General features: G+C 38.7%; 1 protein-coding gene across 4 annotated transcripts in view; it reads right to left on the minus strand.

The window, feature by feature from the left end:
* Positions 1-1,300: 1,300 nt before the first annotated feature.
* Positions 1,301-27,393, minus strand: part of PALS1 (protein associated with LIN7 1, MAGUK p55 family member) — a 51,944-nt gene continuing 25,851 nt past the window's right edge. For 3 of the 4 annotated variants that reach the window (XM_081020871.1, XM_081020873.1, XM_081020872.1), the window contains 12 exons: positions 24,582-24,790; positions 20,379-20,456; positions 19,592-19,738; positions 15,951-16,112; positions 14,755-14,832; positions 12,608-12,791; positions 12,148-12,219; positions 11,064-11,174; positions 10,416-10,583; positions 9,408-9,610; positions 8,000-8,110; positions 1,301-5,711 (listed from right to left, as the gene is read on the minus strand). In XM_081020871.1, coding sequence (XP_080876997.1) covers positions 5,535-5,711; positions 8,000-8,110; positions 9,408-9,610; positions 10,416-10,583; positions 11,064-11,174; positions 12,148-12,219; positions 12,608-12,791; positions 14,755-14,832; positions 15,951-16,112; positions 19,592-19,738; positions 20,379-20,456; positions 24,582-24,790 — 1,700 coding nt within the window. In that variant the 3' untranslated portion in view covers positions 1,301-5,534. The remainder of the gene's footprint in view (positions 5,712-7,999; positions 8,111-9,407; positions 9,611-10,415; positions 10,584-11,063; positions 11,175-12,147; positions 12,220-12,607; positions 12,792-14,754; positions 14,833-15,950; positions 16,113-19,591; positions 19,739-20,378; positions 20,457-24,581; positions 24,791-27,393) is intronic. The other variant, XM_081020874.1, reaches the window with a different exon arrangement.

Below are 27,393 nucleotides of genomic sequence, written 5' to 3' on the forward strand. Positions count from 1 at the left end.
CTATTAAATCTTCAAAATAGGTAGGTGGGAACTAGTTGAGTGAACAGGATTTCTCTTTTGCATCTGAACAACTATTCTATAGTTACTTGAACTCTGAAGCAGCTGAAAAAGGCATCCTCTTGTCAAAATCTCCCTTATTCAGTGCATGCTTACTTGTCCTGCAATTTGACAGAAAGCTGGCCCTAACAAGCAGGCTGAAAAACATGTTATAATATCATGCCAATGTTAGGATCGTCCTACATACACTGTCATGTGATAGACAACAATCCCATGACTGCAAACATGGAGCAGGAATCCTAACATCCATATGGTAAGTAATCCTATACCGTACAAGGCTATTGTTCTTAATGGAATAGGAGTTGAACATAGTGTTTTTGCCCTTGGGCTGTTATCAGAAAAGGAGCACCCATTTCCCTATGCAACTGGTGTGGCACCAGCCTCTCTACTCCATAGGGGTTTATAGTTTCCTCAGCGCTGCCTACCTAACACAGCTATGGTTGTGTCCTGTGCTGCATGCATTTAGCATTCATAGTCTTACTGAATTAAGAATGTGGGAAGTTCTTGGGAGTAGTTGTGGTTTAGCTCCTTGAGATAGTGCAGCAGCTGAAGGATGCCTGGATAGAGATTCCCAAAAGATGAAACCAAACTTTTAACTTGATTCTAGCAAGTGTCTGGAAGCATCTAATGATTTGAGACACACATGACTACTCATGAAGTTCCACACCAGCAAAGAATTGATACACTTAGTGAACAGTTAAGGAAATCACTACCACAGCACTTAAAGCAGCAACTAATGGTGACCTAACGGAACTTAGAACAGTTCCACTCTTGAAATAAGCTTGTAATAATGGTTAAATTGGTAAGTCTACAATTTTAGAAGTGTAAGGCAACATTAGTATTGGTTTACTGACGCAAGAATGAGTCACTGGAGTTATACTTTCAATTTACCTTGTACACCATACTTCTCTTCACCTTCAAACATAGCAAAACAGCACCCAGCAGGACTGAAATCCCCCCCATCAGCTTGATAAGACACTAGGCAAGGGTTGGGAGAAATGGCCTTGCGTTCCACCTTGGAACTTCTGGTGGTCTGGAGATTCATTAATCCTGCTCTGCATGCAACAAAAACAGTACTACATCCAGAAGTGGGAGGGGTGATTCTAAATAATATAATAAGGCATTTAAAATGAGTTGTGAATTCCAAAAAAAGACACATACAAGTTCTCCTCTCCCCTCCCCTCATTGCACCAAGTTCACATAAGGTGCTGGTTTATTTAAAGAATACACTCTGTGTGCAATATAAGTAATAAGTGACCTTTATTTTTGGTAAGCAAATAATGATGCAAGATATGCTAATTCCTTTCCAAAGGACAGAGAAAAACCTCCACAATTAAACATATGCTTATTCAAGTTTCATTTTTCAGTCAAGTACCTTATTTTCCATCATGATGTTACAAACTTGTGCTGAAGTTTTAAGCCATGTTAAAGATATGCTGGAACTTTTATAAAGCAGGGTTGTTTTTAATAATCTCAGGACCACTCTGGTGTATTGGGACCACACTGGCTCCTAGAACCACTTTGCTCCTCCATGGTCTTTTTTTAGTCTTGTGCCAACTGTGTTCTCTGAACTCGCACGTGGTTAAACTCTCTTCACCATCCCCAAGCTGCAACTAAGAATACATTGATTATACACCTTATCGTTAGTGAGGACAGAGCTTAACCAAGAGCTCAGCTCAATGTAATTGGGGGAGTAAAAACCTGGTAGGAACAGAGATGGATTATTTTTTTTAAAGAGGCTGCAAGCTCTGGGAACCCACACATTTCCATAGGCCATTCCGGTTATGCAGTTGCCTTTAGGTACCAAATGACACAGCCAACTCTCTGCAACAAAAGTTACTGTGTGTGAAGCAGTGCCTATGCACTTCTGGGGAGCATATTCTGCCAAGATGGAGCACACAAAGGGTCTTAGGTACCATGCCCAAGTAGGCTTTGGAACACACCATCCAACTCTACAAATAAGTGACTGCACTGACTGAGCTACAAGGGAGCTGTCTGCTTGACAGCTCAATACAAAACATTAGATGCACAAGATTGCACTGATGAAGCTGAATGCCAATAAGGCTTCAGGATAGTACAAAGATGAGCTGGCTTTTGTTTCCCTGCCTTTTGTTAGCATATAGTGGCTGTAGGCTGTACCACCATACCACCCCTGGCACTGGCAGCCAGAACAGCAGCATGGATGCAACTTGGAGCAATCTTGGTACTGCTTTCCATAACACTACAGTCTGCACACAAGCTGCAGCTGTTTTATACAACCCTCTATATTTATTTCCTGGCACAGTAGCCTGTAGTATTAAGCCACTAGGAAGTGAAATATATTACCTCACGGTTACATTTACAACAGTATACTTGAAGGCTAAGAATATTATTTTACATGTTTACATTAATGTGCAGTTTATAATAGCTCAAAATAGAGTGCAAGTAGATGTCAAGCTTCAACCTGGGCGTTGTGTAGAGATATACTGTATTACCTTAAAAAGCTATTTTGTTATCCCTTCACCCTTTCTCTTTCCATTTTTAAAGAAATAGCATTACAGTCATGGTTTGTTTACAAGGCATATCTTTCACTTGGTTAATCAAATATTTTCCCCTATTTAACTAGCCTAGAATAGAACAGCATTTGTTGCAAAGCTCATTATAATACACAATATTGTATCCTCTGAAAGAAGTTTAGAATTTTCTTCCCTCATCCAAACAGATATGCCCATTTTTCTGTAATTACAATATTGTGGAATATCCTTTTCCAAATGTCAGTAGTAGAGTAATTGACAGATAGCAATTTAGTTATATTGGATGATTTCTGAAAGCCCTCTTAATTATTGTTTGCCACAGTTGCATTTCTATAGCCAGAGCTTAGTGTGGATTTTTAGGCCACCACTCTTATCTCAAAGGACAGCAGGTGGCAGGCACATTTAATATATATAGTAAATTCTGCATTTAGAAGACTATGTCCAATTAATTTCTTAATCATCTTAGAAATTCAGAAGGGGGATAGGAGAAATAAAGGGGATTTTACTGTTAATACCTCACTCTTAACCAGTATAGTATGCCAAAACCAGTATTTCATATACTGTCCTAGAATGCATCATGGATTACATCAGCATTTTCTTAACATTTAAACCTAAGATACTGATAGAAATATTTCACATGGCTGTAAAAGTAATTAAATTTAGACCTCATGGACATCAGCACCATAACCCTTAAGATGATGAAAAATACATACATCTGGGTAATGCACAGACTATACAATGCAGATAAAACACTTTCCATTCCTTAACCATAGTTAAAGAAGTGGGAGCAGGCCATGGCACTGTGTGCGCTCTCCCTAGCCTTCTCTTTGTGTGCGGATTCTACCATCCTTAACCATGAACCTTCATCTCTGCACAATCCTGAACATTTGTTAAGTCTTGTAAGATAGGATTTGTAAACCACTTCAAATACTGATTCTGAATGCCAGTGATCAAGCTTCACCATGGTTTAACAGTAGTGTAGACATAGCAAAGCATAGTTAAGACAAGGGAGGGAAGGGGATTTGTGCGAGAAAAAGGAAGGGGAAAGGACTGAATAATCCCATAGCCCATTCCTGATCCCCTATGCATGCTTAAAGGGTGGGAAGCCTTATATCTGCACTAGCCCAGAGTTTCTGAATTTTGTTGTCTACTATCACATCAAAGCAAAGCAAGGAAGAAACACAACATTCATTTTTCTGCTTTGTATTCTAAGCAAATTTGACAATTTGAGATAAATCACTATTTTGCAGGTTGACAGTGATACATAGATTATTCCATATCACTTCTATTTCCTACCCAAAGGCTTCATTGGATAGAGGCACATTGTTGAGTGATTTTACAATCTCTTGATAAATGTGCTACGCTTAAAGATCATATGCATATACTCTGCAGAGGAGGGGAGCTGTTGGTTGATTCCAGATTTCTCTTTTCTCCCATGGTGGGGGAGTGGATCATAATACTAAGAGAGGAATTTCAGTTCTTAAACAGTATTACCCCCCTCCCCCCAATTCTCCATATGTCAATGTATACTGTATGTTCAACTATGAACACAAAAAAGTTTCAATCCTGCTTGGATTTTCTGTTTAATCCTTCAGAGAAAAATATGAAAGAACATGGAAAGACTAATTCTTAACTATTAGGTTATATTCAACTACATGTTGAAGTAGTTCCAGTGTATGACAGTATATAAAAATAAAAGCTATGATTGAGAACAAAGAAAACTATTCATATTCACATTAAGGGTGCCACAAAGCAACAAAGCTAATCAGTTTCAAAGGCAGCTACAATTAGAGAAGTTTCATAAATGCAATAGCTGTAATATTTGAACTTTTATGGGTATTTTCAATTGCATATAAGGATATGCTGGTTCTAGAAACAGAACACATCAGGTTCCTAATTTAGTAACATTCACATTCTTCCACTAGTTTTGTTTTACAACAGTATCAATTAAATCCAGGATGATAACTGGGTTACTTAATATTATAAACTCCACTTTATAACTACCTACATGATCAACAGCCATGAGACACCTTGTGTCTAGGTATAAAAATACAAGAAAATATTCTAATATTCATCATCCCAAAGTCTGTTTCCTTGGTTATAAAAGACAAATTTACATTTTAAGGAAGCAAAGTATTCTTTAAAAAAATCCATATAAGAATTTCTATTTTCATAAAAATATAGCTTCCCATCTAAACTCTTCTATAGTCCCATGTGTTAACCGTGGCTCTCAATCAATTGATATAGCAAAGAGGAAAAAATTCATAAAATACCACATCTAAAATATCAGCAGATATATATATATATATAACCTTCCATAGGACTTACTGTTATTTAATTAGCTGTGAATCTGATTTACAAACTAACTAAAGACAAAAAAGTTTGAAATATTTACAATGTACACATCTTCAAAAATTGCAGTGCGATTAGATAATGGAATGTTTCAACAACAATTTGAAGCCCAAGAAGGCAACTTCAAATCAAAGTAGCCCCTTTATACATTTGAGAGTACTTGTAGATTAATTCCTTCATTCCCCTTGTAGGTATATTCCTTTATCCAATATTCTGTAAAGGTGTTTTTGCAAACTACCATCATGTCCGCAACATAATTAACTTAAAAACGTTAAATAACAATCAGTTTTTATAGTGATCAGGGACTGTATACATATATTTACCTTGAGAAAAAACTCTAGTCAGAAAAGGTAAACTTAAAGCAGCCGCTTGAAAGTGTTTTCAAATGATTAAAAATGTAGTGGCTTGTTCAAAATGTCAATGTCTGGTAAAAAGGTAGTGAAAGATCAGACATTCAAAATCACAGTAGAATGGTGTCAGACTGTATGAGTATTATTTTTTTAAAGCACACAGTTAATCCGTGCACACAGAGGACTAGAGGTTAATCCATCATCTAATATACAGGGTGAGCATTCTTCTATTGGCAAGGTCCTTTTCTTCCTTGTAACTGTTTCACCGTAGCCAGGAGGATGGAACCCACTGAGGTTCTGTATCAAGTTTGTTAATTAAACGAAGTAATTCTTGGTATGCTTTGTCAATATCAGAATTCACAATAGCTGTGTCGAAGTAATGGCCATTATTTTGCTCCATCTCTCGGGTTTTCTCTATAATTTCTCGAAGTTCATCAGGCTGAAATTTAAACGAAAGTATATTATGATATTTATGGATATATTACACAAAAATGTCAGAGTCTTGTGAAAAAGCAGCATTAGATTGATTAGGACGAAACAAAGTACTGGCAGGTCAGAAAGTCAAGCCGCATCTATCACTAGGGCACAATCTTATAATCCCTGGGATAATGTCCCAGGGATCATAGGAATTTGCAGAACTCCCTTTTGCTGATAACCATTGTCATCTCCTCATTCCAAGCAAAGATCAGGACCTAAACAAGACTGTTGACTAAACCTGCAGGAAAATCCCCTAATGACCTCATAAAACCATCTGGATCCATTAGGGTTTGGGAGCAGACCTTCTAATTTGATCCTTCCCTCCTATGGGTTATAAGTCAAAATAGATCAGATGATGATCTGTCCATGACAGAATCACAACTGGCTTCCACAACATAGAAACAGTGTGTTTCCTGCCACCATGTTAGCCTGGTTATAGTTTCAGAAAGGGCCATGGTTGGCATGGAGGCCATAACATTCTGAGCTTCTTCAGATGAAGCAACTTTGGCATAAACACTGAGGATTCCCAGTACAAGCTGCCTCAAGGTCCTCAACACTATGTCCAAGATTACCTCCAAGAGCTTAGGGAGGGAGACTTTTAGGCAGCAAAATAGATGATACACCAATATAACCCCTGTCCAGTCTTGGGTTCCCAATACCAGGTATACACATGCAACCCTGATCACCTGTCAAACAGGATATCTGATCTGGGGGCTGAACCCCTAAAGGACAAATCTACCCCCTACCCCTTGGCCAAGCTTAAATAGCTGATGTGCTGTGAAACCTGGAAGATTCTATTTTAAACAGGGAACTGAATGCAAAATTTAAGATAAATGCACTTTAGTGATCACCAACTGTCATGTCAGCCAGCTTAGATGGCTTCTGCTTTTTGTCCTGTTCTAAGTACAGTGGTACCTTGGTTTGCAGCCGCTTTGCATTACAACCATGTGAAACCCGGAAGTGCATGTCCCTTTTTTTTGGATTACAACCAATTTTTGGGGGGAGGCCCCATTGGCGAAAGCACGCCTTGGGTTACAACCTGTTTTGGTTTACAACCGGACCACTGGAATGGATTATGGTTGTAAACCAAGGTACAGTGGTACTTTGGTTTACAAACTTAATCCATTCCAGAAATCTGTTCTTAAACCAAAACATTCTTAAACCAAGGTGTGCTTTCCCATAGCAGTGGGGGACACAGTTTACAAATGGAACACACTCAACAGGAAGTGAAACATGTTCTTATTCCAAGGCAAAGTTCACAAAACAAAACACCTACTTCCAGGTTTGCAGCATTCTTAATCCAAGTTGTTCATAAACTAAGCCATAGGTAGGCAAACTAAGGCCCGGGGGCTGGATCCAGCCCAATCACCTTCTAAATTTGGCCTGCAGACGGTCCAGGAATCAGCGTGTTTTTACATGAATAGAATGTATCCTTTTATTTAAAATGTATCTCTGGGTTATTTGTGGGGCATAGGAATTCGTTCATTTCCCTCCCCCCCAAAAATATAGTCCAGCCCCCCACAAGGTCTGAGGGACAGTGGACTGGCCCCCTGCTGAAAAAGTTTGCTGACCCCTGAACTAAGCTGTTTTTAAACCAAGCTACCACTGTAATACATTGACAAACTGAAAACACTATCAAAAACAGCTGGCCAGCACCACCTGGTGGCAGAAACTAGGAGGAACACATCAAAACAGAGAATCCAAAAAGAAAAAATTCAGCAGGAACTCAACATCTGCCACACACATTCTGTCTATAATAAAGGGAATACCAAGTAAAGTAGAATTTTGTCAGTAGAATTTGTAACCAATGCACACATGTGAGTGGAAAAATTTCAGCTCATGCAACAAGACCTCTACTTTCTCCATCCATGCTCAACATGCTAGAGGTTTTGGGGACTCTCAAGAGGAATGTGGCAGCTTCTGTGCTTGAAAGGGTGACGTGGTGTCAGCTTCCTCACCCCTCATATGTATATTTACTTAAAAGTGTCCCAATTCAGTAAGCCTCATCACATATTACTGATGTGTATTTGGACACAAGCTGTAGGAGGATGTCATAACCCTGAACAGGAGCAGCAGAACCCACCAACATTGAATTCTGTGGCATAAAGTTAGGTCTGCAATCCTGCCTGTGTCTTCTCATACTGAATTTTGTGACTGCTGTGTGCTACACAGTTAGCATATTTGAAGAAAATGTGTATCGGAGCACCAAGGGCCGAATGCACTGTTATAAACACTACATGTGAATATTACCTTTGGATTTTTGCCCTCTTTGGCCAGTAATGCACGAAGCCGCTCTTGTGAAGGTGGTGCAATGAAGATAATATATGGCTTCAAGTCTGAATTGCGAAGGCTCTTCAGTGACTGTTGGGAAATATAAATCTGTACTATTAATATTTTCATAAAACAAAGCAAAACTGTAATTCATACCAATTATCTATTGTCAATACAATTTATGCATGCAACATTATACATAAATGGTGACTCTCTACACTAATGATTGTGCAAGGCTTCTACCTAGAAAAGCCAGTTTGCTCCTGGAGAAACTAGCTTAACAAGTTACAACATGTGATCTCAAAAATCGTTCAGTTGGGGCTGCACAAATAACCAAAAAAAGGAACTTAAACTTCATGAACTACACAAGCTAGCAAAGAGATAGTTACATTGAAACTAGAGCTGAAAACTGCAACTGATATAGAGTAGCCGAGTCCAATTTTCCTAATAGTAGACCATGCCACTTATCCAGATGACAGTTCTTCTGACAGCAGCAAAATGGAGAAGACAACAGAAAAATTATGGAAACCTACATAACGAACATGTATGCAATTCTAAAATGATTATGTGTACAGGAACTGTGAGGAACTGACATTTTATATTCTAATGACTAATTTTTTTGAATTCGGACAGTCCACATTCTTACTATGAGTTGCTCTTTACGTGGTGAAGAATATAATATTCTATACCCTTGCTAAGTGTGGTTACAATAATTCTGCTATTTACAGTATTAGTGTATTTTTATAGAGTAATTTGCTATTTCTTCATATTTAGTCTTGAAAACACAGATAGCATAATTCAAGTCTTAGCAACATGTGGTCTACAGATGCCTTTAAATGACCTAACAAGATGAGGATTCTGAAGAAAGTCTAACATGACCACAGTGAAAGTGGATGAAGCATGAAGAACCTTTGATTATAGCTGCTTCTCACTGTGTATGGTGCATGAGTTACACTGGTGATTGCTATGGTAAACACGAAATGTGAATGGGAGACTGAAAGCAACATTACTGCTTGTCCACTGCATGTTTAAAGATGCATATCTTCCTGTCACATGTCTACTGGGGTAGGGAAAGTTACAATGGGGAGTTCTCCAAAGAGAAAACTGAAGAGTGATGTATTTAGAAATTAGTCTTACGAAAACTGCTCAGTACATATAACCACTGAATATGTAGAGTGGGCAACTAATGTACAAATTTATTGCCTGTATAGAAGCATATTAGGGAAGTTGCATACATCTGATCTAGGAGAAAATTTAGTGTATACATAGACAGATTTCACATTTGTATCAAAACCAACTAAAATAAGGCCTTCATCAACAACACATTCTAACTGAACTACTGCAACACAGAACCTAGGATTTCAATGTCCAAAAGAACTTCTATTACCTGTGTATGGATATTTAAAAGACATATCTTTCCAGAATTGATCACTTGCCGGACAGAGTCTATGCTGGTACCATACAGATTCTTCTCGAATTCACCATGCTCAATAAACTTTCCTGCTGCTATGTCGGCCTCAAATACTTGCCGTGATACAAAATGGTAATCTCTGCCAGCCACTTCATTGTCTCTCCTATTTCGTGTTGTATCTGAAAAGACCAGTAAACAAATCTAATTTAAGACTTCTGTGTCTTTTAACTGTTTTGAAGGCATTTTTGTTATGTCAGTTTGCAAGGTATGAAAAACAGCTACTTGGAAAGAAACCCTTTTCAGCAGAATGTATAAGTGCAAAATTAACAATGTTGACCTTTAGAGTCTTTCAGCCAGAAAGAATCGCAAACTCTTAACTGGGCTAAAAAAATAGTTCCATAATACACCAGTCTCTGGCACATGTCCAACTGTGCATAACACATGTCCAGTCATGCAAATGTACTTCGAACAAAAACATGAAGCAGGGGATGTCAGATGCAAGTGAAAATACAGGAGAATGCAAGGTAGCAAAATCACCTTCCTGTAACTGAGAATTTAACTAAGTTATTTCAATAAACTGCCTTGTTCTTATGAATGGGATCAAAGTAGTGGTACAATCAGAAAAGGGTCTTTGTGGCAGAAGTCCAGGGCTCCACTCAGCAGAATAAGTAGAAGGGCCCAAAATGGAACAAGGCTGCCTTGCTACATTTTTAGTTAACTTAATACACATCATCATCCAATGATGTGGGGGGAAGAGTTATAATACCATTAAAAATTACATATCTGCATCACTGGGTCAAAGGACATTTTTTATGGTTAACTCCCTACATTTGTATTGGGGAAGAATTTACTAAAGCAACTTCCCTCCATACTAAGGTATATAGTGTGGTACTGAACTGAACTTGCAAAAATGATGTAAGGCCAGGCAGCAAGGGTTTGACATCAGAACACAAGACAGTTACATGCCCCAGCCTTTCAACTTACGAGGAACTGCAGAAGCAAATCTGTCAGCTTCGTGATTCATTAACCTTTGCCGAAGTTCATTTTGGCCACAGTTTTGTGGACCGATCAGGACAATGGGTCGTTTCCTATTCGCTGGTTGGTGATAAAGGGACATTTCCTCATAAGTCAAGATCTCCTCGTTGTCATAATCTTGAGAAAACAAGGCCAAAATAAGTATGGCATTTTTTGATTAGGAAGAAATAAACATGGGGTGATAGTCAACTATATTTTACTCAAGAGTAGGCCTGCTGAAATTAATGCACCTAACTGCCATGTTCATTAATTTCAGTGGGTCTACTCTAAGTAAAACTGAATTGAATACCTCAGAACAGCTTTAAAAAATAAGTCTTTTATTGTTGTGTAATAGTTTTGTTATCATTTCTTCACATTAATTGAATGCCAAAGGATCAGTGTCCAAGGCTTATCACTTCTAAAATCAATGTTTATTACAGTCACAGACTAGCAGTTTACTTCCAAAACATAAAAACCCATAGAAAATTCACTATTATAATCACGAAAGAAATATTAGAAAACATATTGTCCAGATAATATAGCAATAACTATGGGTGAATATTTATGCGCAATAATTTTAACACATCGTAAGCTGAAAAATAAATCAGTTGCACTAACCAGAAAAAATACTGGAAGATAGCTGAAATCCCTTCTTACCGTCATTTTTATTGGCATTATACAGAACCTTTTTCCTTTTCTTTTTATTTTTCTTCGCACACCAAAGTTTCCCTAGAAGTTAAAAAATAGAGAGTCAAAGTTGTCCAAATATGTAACTAAGATTCCAGCTGCAATTATTTATTTTATAAAGCATGTTAAATTGATAGCTGTTGTACACAAATTAAACACAAGGCAGACCCTGCTCACACAGACTTACGATCTAAAGGAGGAATGGAGAACATGTGTTACTTCAGATGCTGCTGGTCTGCAACTCCCATCATACCTTATCATTGGCCATGCTAGCTGGGGATGATGGGAGTTGGACCAGCAACATGTGGCCACCCTGATCTCAAGGAACAGCTGTGACATGTTAGAGAGGAAGAAAAAGTAAGTAAAGTGAATAAGCCATGGTGAAAGAAGTGTCTTAAGAGGGAACTTGGAATATCAAAACAGTGGATAGTTGTCATACTGGAAATGTGATATCATTTTTTAAAAGAACTGGCTATACTAGCAAGAACAAGTAGAAGGAAAGTTCATAGAGGTTTGTACTCCCTACTTGGTCTGTATATCAGTATTAAGGAACTGCTACTTCTGTCTTCTGTCAGTGGGACCACACATGCAAAACTGTCCATTCCCTTGGTTATTTCTCTTTTTAATTTTTAAAAATGAACACTCCCCCACCTGAGTACAATATATCCATATATGTAATCAAGGAGGACAAAACACATGGTACCACTTCTAGGTTCTACCTGAGTCAAAGTGCAATAGATGGCTAAATCACACTCAGAATAGACCCATGTAGATCAATTGTCTGCTGATTTCAGTGAGTCTACACTGAGTACATTAAGTTTCACCCAAATATGACAGTATCTCAGCAAAAGTTGCTTAGTCGGTTTAGCTCTCCTTAAACATGTTATGGAAGTTGTGGATAAATGCTCACTATCACTGAAGTATTTGAACTGAAAAAGAGGAGGTACAGTTCAAGGACTGAGTTTCTTTTAAGATTATTAGTTATCACAGGTATTTCATGAAGATTTTCATCTACCTGATTTTTCTGGTTCTTTGTCTTCCTCTATAGTTTGCTTCATAGCTTCTCTTTGTTGCTGAAAACTTTTCCCTTAATGATAAAATACATTTAACAATTAGTAATGAGAAATTATTGCCATTTCAGAGTACACCACTGTTTCAAGAGTGATCACATTTCAAAATGGACTGAGATTTTGATCCCTATAAGCGCTTTGAGGAAGATAATCCCACAATAAGAATTCTTCTCATACCTCTGCATCAGTTTTTTCATTTTGTTTTTGTTTTTAAATGCCAAAGTTAAAAGACATCTACAACATTAGGCCTCCTGTTGGGAATCTGGTCATATCAGCAGCTCACCAAAGGAGGAGACTATGCAACAACAATTCAAAGCAACATCCCAGTAGTTCAACAACAATGGTATCTGAAACTTCTTTGTAAAAAAAATATTCAATATACACAAATACTCCATGATTAAATACCTGGAATGAGACCTGCCAAAGGCTGATTTTCTTCATCTCCATCTCGATAGGCCTGCCACCAGTTTGGATCTTCTTGGCTGATCACATGGAGTATATCTCCCTTTTGAAAGGATAAGCCTAGCTCTCTGCATGGGACATAGGGGTCATCAGATGGATCATAGTCAAAGTGAGCTTTCACATGGATCTAGAAAATAAAGAGGTATAAACATAAATATGGACTGGAATTGCAAGTATTAATCTCTGACAATATGTTCCTTTTGTATATAAGAGATCTCACTTTCATTTCAAATACAGAATGAAGAGCTCAAGCATGAATAAAAATATAAACTACTGGTATAGAAGGCAATTAAAAATTAGGAACAATTAACTGGGCAGTAAGTAACTTTGAATTGGCAAGAGGGGTTCACCTCTAGAACTTAGACCTGAAAAGGCAGACTCAAATTTAAATCATAGACACCGAAGAGAGCACTAATTTTCTATTCTCTGATGACCTCCAAAGGAAAGTTTGCCTCTGCCCAGCCATTATGGATTGTGTGTGAACTCAAGCTGGGTCTGCCTGCTCTCCTGCTTAACTATCCCAAGCAACTTGTCCCAAGCAAGCTCCAACCAGTTTCCCCATCCAAATTGTCAGGGAAAGTGCAGCATTACAAAGCTGCGGCACATGTACATGCACGTGGGAGATGGCTAGGAAAAGCGTGCTCCAGATACTTCTGTTCACTCATTATTAGCAAGGTGTTTTTTCCAAACACAATCAACCAAGTAACACAGAGATGGCAGACAGCTAGAACAAACTTTCTTGTAGCAAACAATACCAATTTTAAAATAAATTTGACACTTGCGTTATGAAAACATTGATGACTTGATGTTTGTGCCTGCTTCCCCCCCACCCGCCTCCACCACTTTCATTTTTTAATGAGAAGTCATTCTGCTTACATAGGGTGGGGTGGGAAATGTCACTCTGAGCTCAATGAAAGGGCACTTTGATGCATAACTATAAGAGGAATATCCTGGTGGCACAGAAAAAAGTGGGGTAGGTGCAGGCAAATGAATCTCAACTGAAAGCACACCCCAGGTCAAGGCAATATCTACCATTTTGCACATACAACTATCACTACAGAAACAAGACACTTAATAGCAAATCTCTATGGTGCTTAAAGAATAAAATCAATACAACAAATGTGATTTCTGCTCTCAGAATCTAGTATGAAAACCTTATTTCTTCACTAAGACATAAATAAACACTCAAGACATTTCTAAACTGAAAGGTTCCCTGCCTAAAGCTGATGCAGTTTTGTGATGAAAATGAAGATGGTTTGTATCAGATGGTAATGTAGAACCTGAAATGGGATAAACAAGTAACGGATTGTACTAAAAAATAATGTGCATGAAAAAGGTCATTTGCACAACAGGGCTTCCTTCCCCTTCTCTACTTGCCACTGTGCCCTCCCCAAAGCCTCCTGTGGAATTGGGACTGCAGGGAAGATCTGGGATATAGTACAGGGAGAGTTAAAAATCAGATGAAGATTGCTTGTATTAGCAGCACATGACATGCTAGAAACATCTGTTGTGTTTAACAGCTCACGTCTAATCACCCAGAAAGCCTTTTGCTCCATCATCCAATCCTTATCTACTTTTCTTCTGCCTCTTAAACAGGAAATCTTGCTTGCCAAAGACATCCCTCTAATATTCCCAGTCACTCAAAGGATTATAAGTGTCCCCAAACCCATTTTTTCCTCCTCCTCAAAATGCCTACTCAGGAAAAGGTACTGCTTGGCAATACCAAAGATAAGAATAGTTTTATTACTCTCCTTACTTCACATAACAAATGGATTGCCTGTGTCAATAGTGTCAAAAAGTGATGTTATGGTAGGGTTGCCATACGTCTGGAATCTCCCAGACCTAGCCGGAAAACTGAAGTTGGAAGCACTGTCTGGACGTATGGCAACCCTATGTTATGGGACAACTTACAATCACTTCCACCAACATTTTCAAAATCTCTTCTTAAAGCATGGCTAAATTAAATATAGTCTATTATTCAGTGAAGGAGACGCACGAGACTTCAATAGCAACCAAAAGAGAATATAAAACCGACTGAACACCTGCAATTAAGTTAAGTTATATACTGGAAATATGCCACAAGAACATACCACTGTCTCTTTTGTGGGTGGTGGCTTACTCTGCTGACTGGGAATCAGGACAAATGTCAGCGTGCCGTGCATGTCCGCCTGTGAGGAAAAGCACATTCATTAGTAACTGACAACTTAAAAACAGCCTTGAAGTTAGACACTCACTCATGGGGAGCAACAATGGGTTGGGTGAAGGGGAGGGGAGGAATTTCAAGCTGCTGCTCTTACAGGTCTTTCTTCTCCCTGAACTCTAATCTTAGTTTCCCTACCTCTATTTGGAAGTGCTCTAGTCTAGCATATTTATGTGACAAATTGCCTCCACTTTTCAGAAAACAGCCTGGTCCCCAAACAAGGAGATAAATGGCTTCACATGCTTCAGGTCAACATTGAGACAAAGAATGCTTGATTAAGTGGACTCTGGCATAACCCAGGAAGGCAATTCTTGTGCTTTATGTCTCAAGTCTCACCTCTTAATGTCAACAGGCATGGCTAGCCCAGACACTAGACCCATAAGTAATGTGCCAGGCTAGGTAATGCTAAAATAAAGTCAGATGGTGCTCCTAGGGCAGCACAATTGGAATTTACTAAGGAAATGAAAATGACACCCAAAGCCAGGATGATGCAGCTTTGTAGCTGAAGCCAGTCCATGGGAATTAATCAATTCAAAGCTGACTGGACAAAAAGTACATGGAACCTTTTGGAGTGCCAGGTTAAAAGAAGAGTTGGACTTTGATCATTTCCTAGTATGTCCTAATACAAACTTGGAACATTTCCTAATATGTTCTGGCATATTCAGGAACAGGTGGTGCAGAACAATCCAAATTCTAGACATAAAAGTCTCATGCAATTATACATAGCATTCAAGTAATATAATCCTAAATACTTTTATAAAGCCCTGCTTACATAAGAAGTCTCACTCCTAGGACTGCACTCTGCTACACCTCCGGTAAAGAAGCATTTCAGAACTGATGAGCAAGTATTAACAACCCTGCAAGCTGCTCCCATTTGCGCTGAAGGCAATTTCAGGAGGCTGTCCTCCTCTGACCTTAGAAACTGTAACAAGACATAGGCTGTCTGCAAGGTATGCAGGGGTCAAACATTTTAAGCATAGCTGCTGGCAAAACATATCAAAGTCTGAACTGGAATTTAACAAATTTAAATGCACAAGTCGGATCATAGTAAGTAGCAGAATACCATGAAAGCAAGGCTCAACATACCAGTAAATCAAAAACCTCATTAACATCCTTTCCACGAATTTCAATTCCGTTAATTTCCAGAACTTCATCACCTTCATGCAACAGCCCACTCTTCTCTGCAGCACCTCCCTTCACTATTCGACTAATGATGACTGAATCCATTTCATTGCGTACTGTAGCGCCCTGCATAATTAAAAGTGATAATTTAAAAGTGTCAGAAATTTTCTATAATTGTGGTGCAGTGGATAAAGTAGAATTGGGAAGACACAGGTTCAAATCCCAGATCAGTCTTGGGTCAGTCTATAACTCTAGTCAAACTCACTTCATAAGACAATGTATGCTGAATACTACCCTGAATTCCTGATGTTGGGCAGAGCCAGTGGCGTAGCGTGGGGGGTGCAGGGGGGGCCGGCCGCACTGGGCGCAACTTCTGGGGGTTAGGGTTAGGGGGCGCAAATCCACGGGTTAGGGGGCGCAAATCCACGGGTTAGGGGGCGCAAATCCACGGGTTAGGGGGCGCAAATTACTTGCCTTGCCCCGGGTGCTGACAACCCACGCTACGCCACTGGGCAGAGCAGAAATATAACCAACAATAAATAACATTTCTGAAAATACAAGTTCTCTACAGATTCTAAGGAATACTGTAATTCTATAGTTAGCACATCAGAGAAAAGTCTAAGAGAAGACAAAAACAACAAAATGAGCCTGAATAAGCTTTTCTTGTTTTGCAGGGAGGCACAGTATCCAGCTCATCAAAACATATTCTTCCCATTTTTAGTTGGGATTCTGAAAGCTTCTCTTCTTAATGAATTTTAATTATTAATTTACACTGTTTTTATGATGCTCATATATTGCTATCTTGTTGTGCTTCTAGATGATATGGCATTTAATGGATTTATTACTGTTATTCTGGATTTGTTAGCCACATTGACATTTGAAGAAGAGAATGTGAAATGATCATATGCAATCACTATTTAAAACATTTAATGATTGCCATTAAAGGAACAAGACAGGGAGGGTCTTAGCCTTACCTGCAGCACCTCATGTAGTAATGGTGCTGTTAAATCAAATCTGTGCTAAGGACTTTGCCTTGGGTATTATGTTGTAACCAATCTTTTTAAATTACAGAATGTGTTACATTAGCATCAATATTTGTGGCTCAATGAGTTAAAACCTGCCCTTTCCTTTTGTTGCTATATAGCCGTAGTCAAGGACAGTTACCCACAGCGTTGGAGGGGGACAAGGAAAGGATCATTTCATCCCCATGAAGTGACATTTTATTATTCTTTCTGATCCACAACACCAGAAACCTTGTTTAGATGGTGATGAGGGTTGAGCCATGATCAGGTCCTAGTGGAACTACCAAAAGGTGGAGCCTAGGCATGCTTGCTTATTGATCTTTGTTATAAATTGCCACATGGAAATTCTGAAATGCATAAAGCAGTGAGGAAAATACTAGTGTATGAAGAAACACAGTAGCACTACCAAATCTGTATCTTAAATTCGAAATACTGTAGTTTCAGTCACTGGTCAGATTTGAGAGGTACATTATGGAATACAGGAACAGGCAATTAAGTTCAATTTTCCAATAAAAACGTCATTCTACAAACAAGTAAAAATGAAAACCACCACCTAGGTCTTCCAACAATAGGATATAATTAAATTTTCAGCATAGCCTGAGAACATGAGCCATCAATTTCATGTTCCATTCCACAAAATCAGGAATGCTACAAATTAATGCTCTTGCACTATAGATTACAAGTGGAACTGCAATTGATCATCTATTCTCCAAGAGGTCTCCTGCTTCTTAAAGCATCCATCTCACCTTAAAGTGCAGGAATGAAATAGCTATGTGGGCAGTATTGCTCCCTCTCATTTTCCCACCTCTTATTAGCGACGCACACTCATTCTCTCAACATTTTTGAAGCTGTTGCTTCTCAAACATTTTAGTAGTGTACATGAGGAAGATATGATTTGTGGCTTGGGGTGGTATGTGCATGTACATCAATAAACGTTTGACAACCCAATCTCTTTGCCAGCTACAGCGTCCTCTCCTTGTCAAAAGTGTCAAAAGCTGGAGAGTTAGACCTGTTACCACTGCTGTTCAAAGCTGCTCCTGAGTGCATTAAGTCATTTAAAAAAACAACAACACTTAGTTGTGCTATTTCACCATGGATGTACATACAGATACACATATAAAGAGTGAGCTCTAAGCAATGCTTTGTACATTGTGAAGGGAGGTAAGCAGGTTAAGGAAAAATCTGCCTAGAAACTTGAACTCCTTTATTCCTAATCCAAGATGGCAGGAAAAGGGAAGGCTGGCAGCAACATCTTTTCATTTTTGAAAAAAGAACTGAAGATGATGGTGACTGTCATGGGACATTGCTCTATATGGAGGGGGGAGGCAGATCTCTTCTCTCCCCAGCTTCCTCCCTTTTTGTTTGTGGGGGGCAAACCTTCCCATTGTTTTTTCTAGGAGAATATAAGGAAGAGAGAAGATTCTGAGGAAAGCCTCCCACCCTGTACCTGTATTCATTTTTAAAAAAAGAGGTGCAACTGCGAGTTGTCTTTAGAGTAGGCATTATTTCACCCAAGAGGCTACCAGGAGCAGTCAGATCCTGTGATTCTTTTTATTAACAGTTATCCAGTCTGATTTGGTACCTTTATGTAGAGCACAGCCACAGGTTTTTAGAGCTGTGTGCTGAGACTTTATTCAATAACAATGGAGAATAGGAGACATTTCCAGAAGTGGTGAGAAGGGTGTGGCTGGAGTGATGTCTTAATCGACTATGAATAGATTAGAATACACTGAGGACCATAATGTAAGATTTAGATAAGATATATATATATATGTGCGAGATATTATATCATACAAGATTATATGTTGTATTTCATTTGTAGTTTGAGATTTTTGTTTCTATATACTGTCATTGCTATCCTCACACATGAACACAATAAAAAAACTTTAAAAACCCACAATGTAAGGATACTGATTTTACTCCAATTAAGAACTGCTGTTTTCAAGGGGAGCACTAAGGAACCCCTGAAAATATGTGTAACCGTTTTATAAAAGCAACAGCACAGCTGAATTTTCCCTCATTAAAAACCTAATTGAAGTGTGGGGGCTAAGGACATTTAGTTCCAGGAAGCAATTAATTAGTTGAGAGCCAGTGTTCCAGCTGTTTTAGATCAAGGGAAAGGAGAAAAAAACAGCTCTGAATCAGGAATGCAGGGCAAACAATAAATAAATAAAGGAAGGGTACCCCTAAACCTCATTCATCCTCTTCAGGGTAACTCCTCTTACTGTTCACCAACTGCGCATTTTCCCATCCACATTTGCAAAAATATTGTGATGCTCCTCATAAGACCGTCCAAGGTAAGAAAAAAGATGGATGCAGACTAGGAAAATATGGGAGGATTACAAACAGATCACAGTGCCATGTGGGTCAACTGTACAATTTCATGAAGAAGGCATGTCAATTGCACATTAAAAGCAGAATCTGGGATCACCCTAAGAAAAGGTACTTGCACCTGTCCTTTCTTATATCTGAGTGTGTCAGCATTTTTTTAAAGAGAGAATGTGCCACAGAGATCAGACCGAGTAATACGAAAGTACTATGGTATTCATCTTTTTATTGGCTCTCTTGCCTCAGTATACTCACCAATGGAATATCTCTTGCCTTTTCAATGCGAACTATTTTAACTGTCTCTCCTCCATACAGACCTACATTCTCATAAATCTTTTCATCCGTCACTGGCTCTGGTTGCATTTCCTGCTCAGCAACTTTATCATGAGCCAACAGCAGTGCCTAGTGTAAAACAAACAGTGCCATTTATAGAAAGTGATATTCACACATTAGAGGTAATTTATAAGTGGGACACTTTAAAAAATCCAAGCAGATAAAGATTCAACGTGCAGGCTATGGTCCAAGGCAGTCATATCATACATGTTTTCTCTTGCTTTCAGCGTGGATGGGTAGCTACATAACAGAGCTATAACCAAGAATTATGGTTGAATGAACAAAGGATTGTGCTTTCATAAATACAGGCTGTGACCATTAATACAACAGAAAATAGCCGTTGCCCATTTGTTTTCGTTTTATTTTTTAATTGCAGTTGTCCTGTGAAGGTGTAGCACATGAGGCAGCTGCACATTCCTCATGAGATATTTGACTCATACCTGTAACTTACTGGCAAAACTTCAAAATAGCAGAAAACACACATAGCAGAGAACTTATGTACAGTAGCTGGAATTCTGAAGATTTTAGTCAAAAAGGAAAGCTAATGTTCAGGTGTGTTTTTACAGTATGCAACTATTATTTCTTTGAATCATGACCATGGAACTTTACTATATTAGGCAGGGGGGAAAAGTCTGAAATTTACAATACGTAGACATTAAGAAAACAATTGAAATTTTTTTTCATTTGCAAATAAACAGTTTATTCCTACCTGAATATGAGGAGCATTCAATAAAGAATTAAGTTCCAATCCATCTTTCTGATGGCTTGGCTTCAAAACACTCTGTACCTGAAACACAGGTGAACACCAAAAATATGATGATGTCTACTATCCTACCCCATACCTACCCCATAACATACACAAACACCCGAAATAAGAATACATTCTTACACGCTGTAAGAATACATTTCCAGAATTAAAAAGGGCAGAACTTCATGTTACATAAACAAACACTGGTTCCCAGACCATTTTCATAGACTAAAGAAGATACACACAGGTTGGAAGAAAGGATTAAATGCTCTCACTCTCTCTTGCTCTTAAGTTTAACCCTTTCTTCCAACCACAATTATTTTTCCTCTAGCTAGGCCAGACTGGAAATAGGCTTGCAGAGTGAATACTGGTGAGAGGGCAGGGCTGACAGGGCAGAGCTGAACATCCCCTCTTGCAAAATCTTCACTAAATATCTTTCTACCCATGGATACATCTAATTCTACAAATATGAGACTCCACCCAAAGCTACCAGTTTGTTTTTCTATGAGCTGATGCTGATTTTTCTATATAACACTTTATATCAGATAATAATAATAATAATAATAATAATGGAATGGCTACACAAATTTCTATCTTGACAGAGATGCATGAGATAGAATGCATGAGAGGGATTCAACATAGCACTTAGGAGATTACTCCATCATTTCTGCTTGCAGAGATGGAGTAATCTCCCCTCTCCATCTAAGCATGCTGTTCTGAGCGTTCTCCTGATCCCCCTGAACCAATTTGGGGGGCACACATGGGGAAGAGAGGGGAAAGGCCCTGTTGTGCTGGCAGAAGTCCTTGAGTGGGCTTCTGTTAGTGGGACTAGTTGTTGAATCAGATCCTCGGTATTCATAACATTTTCATTGAAAAAATATTCACGATTGAGGCTATGAGACAGGCAAAATAATTTCAAAGAGAAAGGATGTCTGCAGAATATACAGATCACACTCATTTCTGTACTTCAAAGTGAATGATGTTTCCTTCAAAATCACTGTGGCACTAGCTTTGATCCACCATCAATACCTTGTTAACAGTAAAAAAAAAAGGGGGGGGGGGACCAGAAACCGAAGTGGAACAGCAAAAAAATGTGTGTGAATATTGGGGGACGTTTGGCACTACAATATTAACTCCCATACCCTGGAAAAGTTAATTGCATTACAGACTGACGTTCAGATCTGTAAGGAGTCTTGCTTAAAACAGGCTGAGTCATTTGGGCAGTTAGGATGTACAACACAGAGGCCATGTGAGTGCGTGGTTCAGAGATCCAGGGATCAGGTGTATTTTTTATTCTGGGCGGGGTTGCACTTTCCCTGAAAGAACAAGTATGCAGTTTGGGGTTTCTCTGAGAACCATCTTTGTTACTGGAGGTCCATGTAAATGCAGTGGCAAAGAGCATCTTTTACTAGCTCTGGCTGGTATGCCAACTACAATTCCTTCTGGATGATTACAGTTTAGTCACAGTCATGCTGGTAAACTCAAGATTAGACTGCTGTAACAAGCTGTCCATGTGGGGCTGCCCTGAGACTTGGTTTGGAAGCTGCAACTAGTGTAGAATACCATGGGTAGGTTGCTTACTAGCACATCCTACTGCATGCATGTAACACCTCTCCTGAATGAACTGCACTGATGGTCAATTTGCTCCCAGGCCAAGTTTAAAGTTCTGTTATTTACATAAGAGCCTAAAGAATCTGGGAACCAGTCAACTAAGATCTTCAGAGAGTCCCTTCCATGGCCTGCTCTGATCTATCTAGCAACAACCAGCAAAGGGCTCTCACTACAGCGGTACCCGTGTTGTGAAATAGTTTCCCCTCAGTAATGTGTTTCTGCGAGCAATTAACAACTTTTTTGTTCACCCAGGTATTTGTAGATTGTTGAGTGCTGGATTGTTTACTCTCCATTTCCTGCATTTATTATATGACTACTTTTCTACATATTTTTATTTGTTTTAATGCAATGTTGTTTTAAACATGCTGTACACCGCTTTGGTACGTCATGTGAAAAGCAGCATAGAAGTGCTTTTATAAACAAACAAACATTTCTTCCTTAGGAATGCTAAACAAACTGTCACTTAGAAGGTCCACTCTATTATTATGCTATGGGGTCTAGAATTGTAATATCTTGCCAATGTGCTACAGAGCATTCCATGCCAGAAACTACTTTCTTGAATCTTGCATCAGCTGATCTTTGAGGCTCAACACTCAGACTATTTCCCCCTAATCCTAGCCCTCAATTTTGCCGCGTTTAACTGGCTTGAAAATCAATGTAATTAAATTTGATGTTCAACAGCTATTTTTATAACAGAGACAGAGTGCACCACATTATTTTAGGGAGTTAATCTCCACATAAATTCCTTAAGCCTGCATGCTTTGCTCAGCCTCCTAATTAAATTAAAGTTTCAGAAAAATAGATAAATCATATTTTCCTTGTTATTAAAACTACCTTTTGTCCGTAACAACAGTGAGGAAATAGTCGGATTGAGAATTATCCTACACAGTACTCACATTTAAGCAATAAAGCAAACAACATACTCTATTTTGAATATTAGTCAGAAAGTACAAGGAATGCCTCCCAGTAGGGCATGTGCACAGCATCCATGCACTTATCCAAGCTATTGAAAATACTTTCTTATGGCCCTTTTTAAAAGGAAAATGAAAAAAGGCAGGCTCTTCTGATACCTAGACCTCAAATCAAGAAGCTGATCCTATTTTCTTGTATTATTGAACATGAAAAAACTTTATTGTTATTGACCCAGGCTTCCCTATACCTTTGAAAGTAGCTGTTCAAAATAGACTGTTCTTAAAATTGCAGCCATATTTTCATTAGATAGATAAAAACTAATATTTGTTTTCTTTTTGTTATAAGACAAGGCATCCTAATAAATGTTTGCTCAATATTGTAAGCTATTCAAATATAACAGAATGCACAGTATGTGTGTATGAAAAAATAGAATCTCAACAAGTAAAATATATTTTAGCCTGAAATGCTTTGAATACTTTACATCTATTATATATTCTAAATATTGTTACTATTTTAAAAAATAGTATTAATAAAGCCATCCACATCTCAAACATCCCAGGAATTCCAGATGGCAAGAAGCAATGTAAACATTCAAAGTGGCAAAATAAACATATAGGCTGTTAAAGTACTTTATATAACTGGCTAGTCCAAAGTAGCAGTAGTTGTCAGTCTTCTGAACATTAGCAGAAACAAAATCCAATTCATTCTACAGAATTTAAGTTAACAAGACTCACTAGCTGATTTGTTGAGGTACTGAATGAACTCAGATCTGTGCCTGCATGCAATTGCTTCACATTTGTAAAAATTACACGTGCAGTGTCTGCTACTATCAGCCTGGTAGTAACAAGAAAAGTGGACATTTACTGCCAAGTCCATGTTAACTTTTGCTTCGTTTAGTAATTTAAATGTGTTAGAAAAATAGAACAAATTGCCAGAAGTGGTAGAAGCAGAAAAGGTAAAGGCTTGCTTCAAGCACCTATTTAGGTGATAATCAAAACACTGGTTTGTTATAGTAAGCTGCTTTATCTGCAATACACTTTCTTTTTTAGAGGCTATTAATTTAGTAAAAGCAATTCAATGCTGAATAGCATACCATGCTGATGTTATTTAGTTTTTGGCCAGGATCTTATGAGCTACTTTAAGAACATACAAGGGTTTGGGGGTTTACAGTGAAACTTTAAACTATTTCTCTGACCAGACTACTACTCCATACCAAAATGTGCTTTTGGGAGACTCCTTAGGTTATTTGAAATGAGATATGGTAGACTGCTGTTTAAGACACAACAGTAATAAGCTCAGTGTCCACTTCGGCATGCATAACTAGTCAGATGATCCTTTGGGTCCTGGGTATTGAATTGTATCCGAAGTACGAAGCCTAAACGAGGAAGCTTGCAGAAGAACAGAGATATCTTTTAAATCAATTAGGATACTGAACACTGTTGTGAGCCATCTTACATTTCTACTGATAAAACTTCTACCTTCTCAGAGTCTGAAGTTATTTTCTTCTGGACAAAGAAAACAGATAGTAATACAGGCTATATGCTGGTTCCCCTCCCCATTTTAATGACATAGCTATGACTGGCAATTTGAAATAAGTTACTACTAGTTTCATTATTGGATGGGAATGTACACTATACATACCTCTTGTGCAAGCTCTTGCGCATTGGAGATAAGTGGGTATGGTGGACTGGTTTTGTTCATATGCACGGTAACCGCATTATGAATTTTAAATGCATTTTGAAAGTCGGTGTTTTGAACCAGCTGTAAAATTAGAGCTATTTCCTCTTGGCTTTGGGGATCTACCAGGGTGTGCTGAACATGTTTCAGAGATGATAGAAGCTCCTCAACTTCTAAAAAGAAAATTGAGATACATTACTTAGCCTGAATATATAAGGTAAATGAAACAAAAAAAGAAAAGCCTCATTCTGAAGAACTGGTTATGATATAAGATGAAAGGCACAAATAGAAGAGCAAGGTTTTGCAGGAAAAAAATTAAAACTGCCCTTTTCAAATTATTTTTGCGATTATAAATATTGGGCTTGATAAACCTAAGTTAACAGTGGTATAAAATTATTATTCAACAATGAATCTTTTCTATGCTTTTTAGCATATTGCTTCAAGTCATAATTAGTGTCCAATAAATTCCAACATTAGTATGGTAAGATCAATGGTTGATTACACAATGGCCCTGTTCATACATCACAGTAAAGTTCAGATGTGTTTTAAATGTAAATGTACTTAATTACTGCAATTCCACATCACACTTGAGTTGGCTCCTAATGAAAAGGCTTAGAATAATCAGACAACTTGCAAAAAACCCGTGGCTGCATGCTTTGCTATACAGCAGGGGAAATGCTAGAGATCCCAACTGAGGAAGATTTAACCCTCAGCCATCGGTTGATGTGCAGGGGATTAAATTTTGCTGCTTTGTCTGGAAACAGGTGCACAGCAAAGGCAAAATTGAACCCTGCCCTCCTGGGCATCAGATGACATGCATGATATCAGCAGATCAACAGGTGGACATGATTTTGGAAAAATAGCCTCACTGGCCAAACTGGACCCCCTGGGGGCCAATAATGACCCATGGGCTAGAGGTTCCTCACCTCTGCACTAAACCACAGTGAAACTTTGGCTTCACATTGTGGCTTGTTTGGAGTGCAAACAAAACCCTATTTCAGATACAATGCTCAGTCAGGAATTGTGATTTATTTCTCTCATGTAATACCAGGGAAGAGCAAAACAGGAGAGTTCAGTGTGTTCATGGTAAACAACTCACTGTGGTTTGCTGTGATGTGCAAGGTAAAGGCAAAGGTAAAGGACCCCTGGATGGTTAAGTCCAGTCAAAGGTCACTATGGGGTGCGGTGTTCATCTCACTTCAGGCCAAGGGAGCTGGCGTTTGTCCACAGACAGCTTTCCAGGTCATGTGGCCGGCATGACTAAACCGCTAATGGTGCACAGAGGACCACGACAAGTGCCAGAGTGCACAGAAACACCGTTTACCTGCCTGCCACAGCGGTACCTCTTTATCTGCCTGCACTGGTATGCTTTTGAACTGCTAGGTTGGCAGAAGCTGGGACAGAGCAACGGGAGTTCACATTAACAGGATTTTATTTGATGTGCAAATAAGGTCATCGTCACCATTATGAGTGTCAGAGTTTCTGAACTTGCATCCTTCTAAACCTATACTGCCTTCTCAGGTGGCAAAACTTGACCCTAATAAACTTGCACAGAAGGATGGGAGGATAGCCTTGCATGCAGCTGTGTGTACGCAGTCTGCTATTGTGTGCTTGTGTAGCAAATCCAACACTGGCATTAAGAAGAAAAGCCACATACAAAGAAGCAACTCTTTCTGAACTCCCTTCTCAAGTCATATTGGACGTCAGGGCATTTCAAGGGCAGTTACCCACATTAATCCAATGTAGATCACTCAGAGTCCATGATCTATGTAAGTCTTGTTAGGTAGCAGCAGCAGTTGCTTTAGGATCCTATTCCTCCCTGGAACTTCATTCCACTTCTTCTGGGTGTCCCACACAACTTAATTCAGAACTGCTCACACTCATGAGACTGTTTTTCCTGAACAGGAAGGGTTCATAACACCACTGTGCTATATACTCAGATGATTACACAAAGGAAGATAAATTATGCACTGTTGTCAGTTCTGTGGATATAAAAGTCACAACTTTCTTACGGCTTAAAGCCAAATAGTTTAATTGTGGGGGAGGTGGAGTAGAGGATAAGGCAGAGATAGCTCTATCATTCCACAATACACACACACACAGCCTGAAATATGAAAGGAAAAGAGAACAGAATATGAATTCTTGAGTTGTGAACTCTCATTGGAACATAAATGATTTTTATCTCATTTTGTACTTTGAAAAGTAGTAAAGATTTGCTATCATTCGTTAGAAGGGTTTCAAAGTAAGTAGTATCTAGACACAGGTGGCATGCATATTTTATCAGAAACATTTAATGAATGTCAACATAAAAAGTCGCCAAAAGACATACTCTATTGGAAGTGAATGACCTGGTTCATATGTCACTTTAAACCATAGGATAAACTCTGATTTAAAGTCAATGAATTTACCATTGTAGTTTGTTGGGAGAAAAAGAAACCATGAGCACAGGTTCACATATTGTGGAAAGAAAAGCCTCTGGTTTGTTTGTTTCCTAGCACACTAAAGAAAGGAGCAGGGGAGGAGTGAAGCAGAGTCTTTTGAGCTAACTTATGGTTTAATGTGACACGCAAGCCAGTTTAATATGTTAATATGAATTGATAGGCAATTTGTACCCATAACTGCAGTGTAATTTTAACTCTGCAGAAACATTTCTCTCTCTCCGCCCCACCCTCAGAAATTATTAATACACATGCGATGGGTACATTAGCCCGCTTAGCATTTTGCCTCTTCTGCATAACCTCCTCCTCCCAACAAGAACAAGACTCTTATAGCACTT

This window comes from Podarcis pityusensis (genome assembly GCF_964106645.2).
Source record: "Podarcis pityusensis genome assembly, chromosome: 1".
In the NCBI taxonomy this organism is placed as follows: domain Eukaryota; kingdom Metazoa; phylum Chordata; class Lepidosauria; order Squamata; family Lacertidae; genus Podarcis; species Podarcis pityusensis.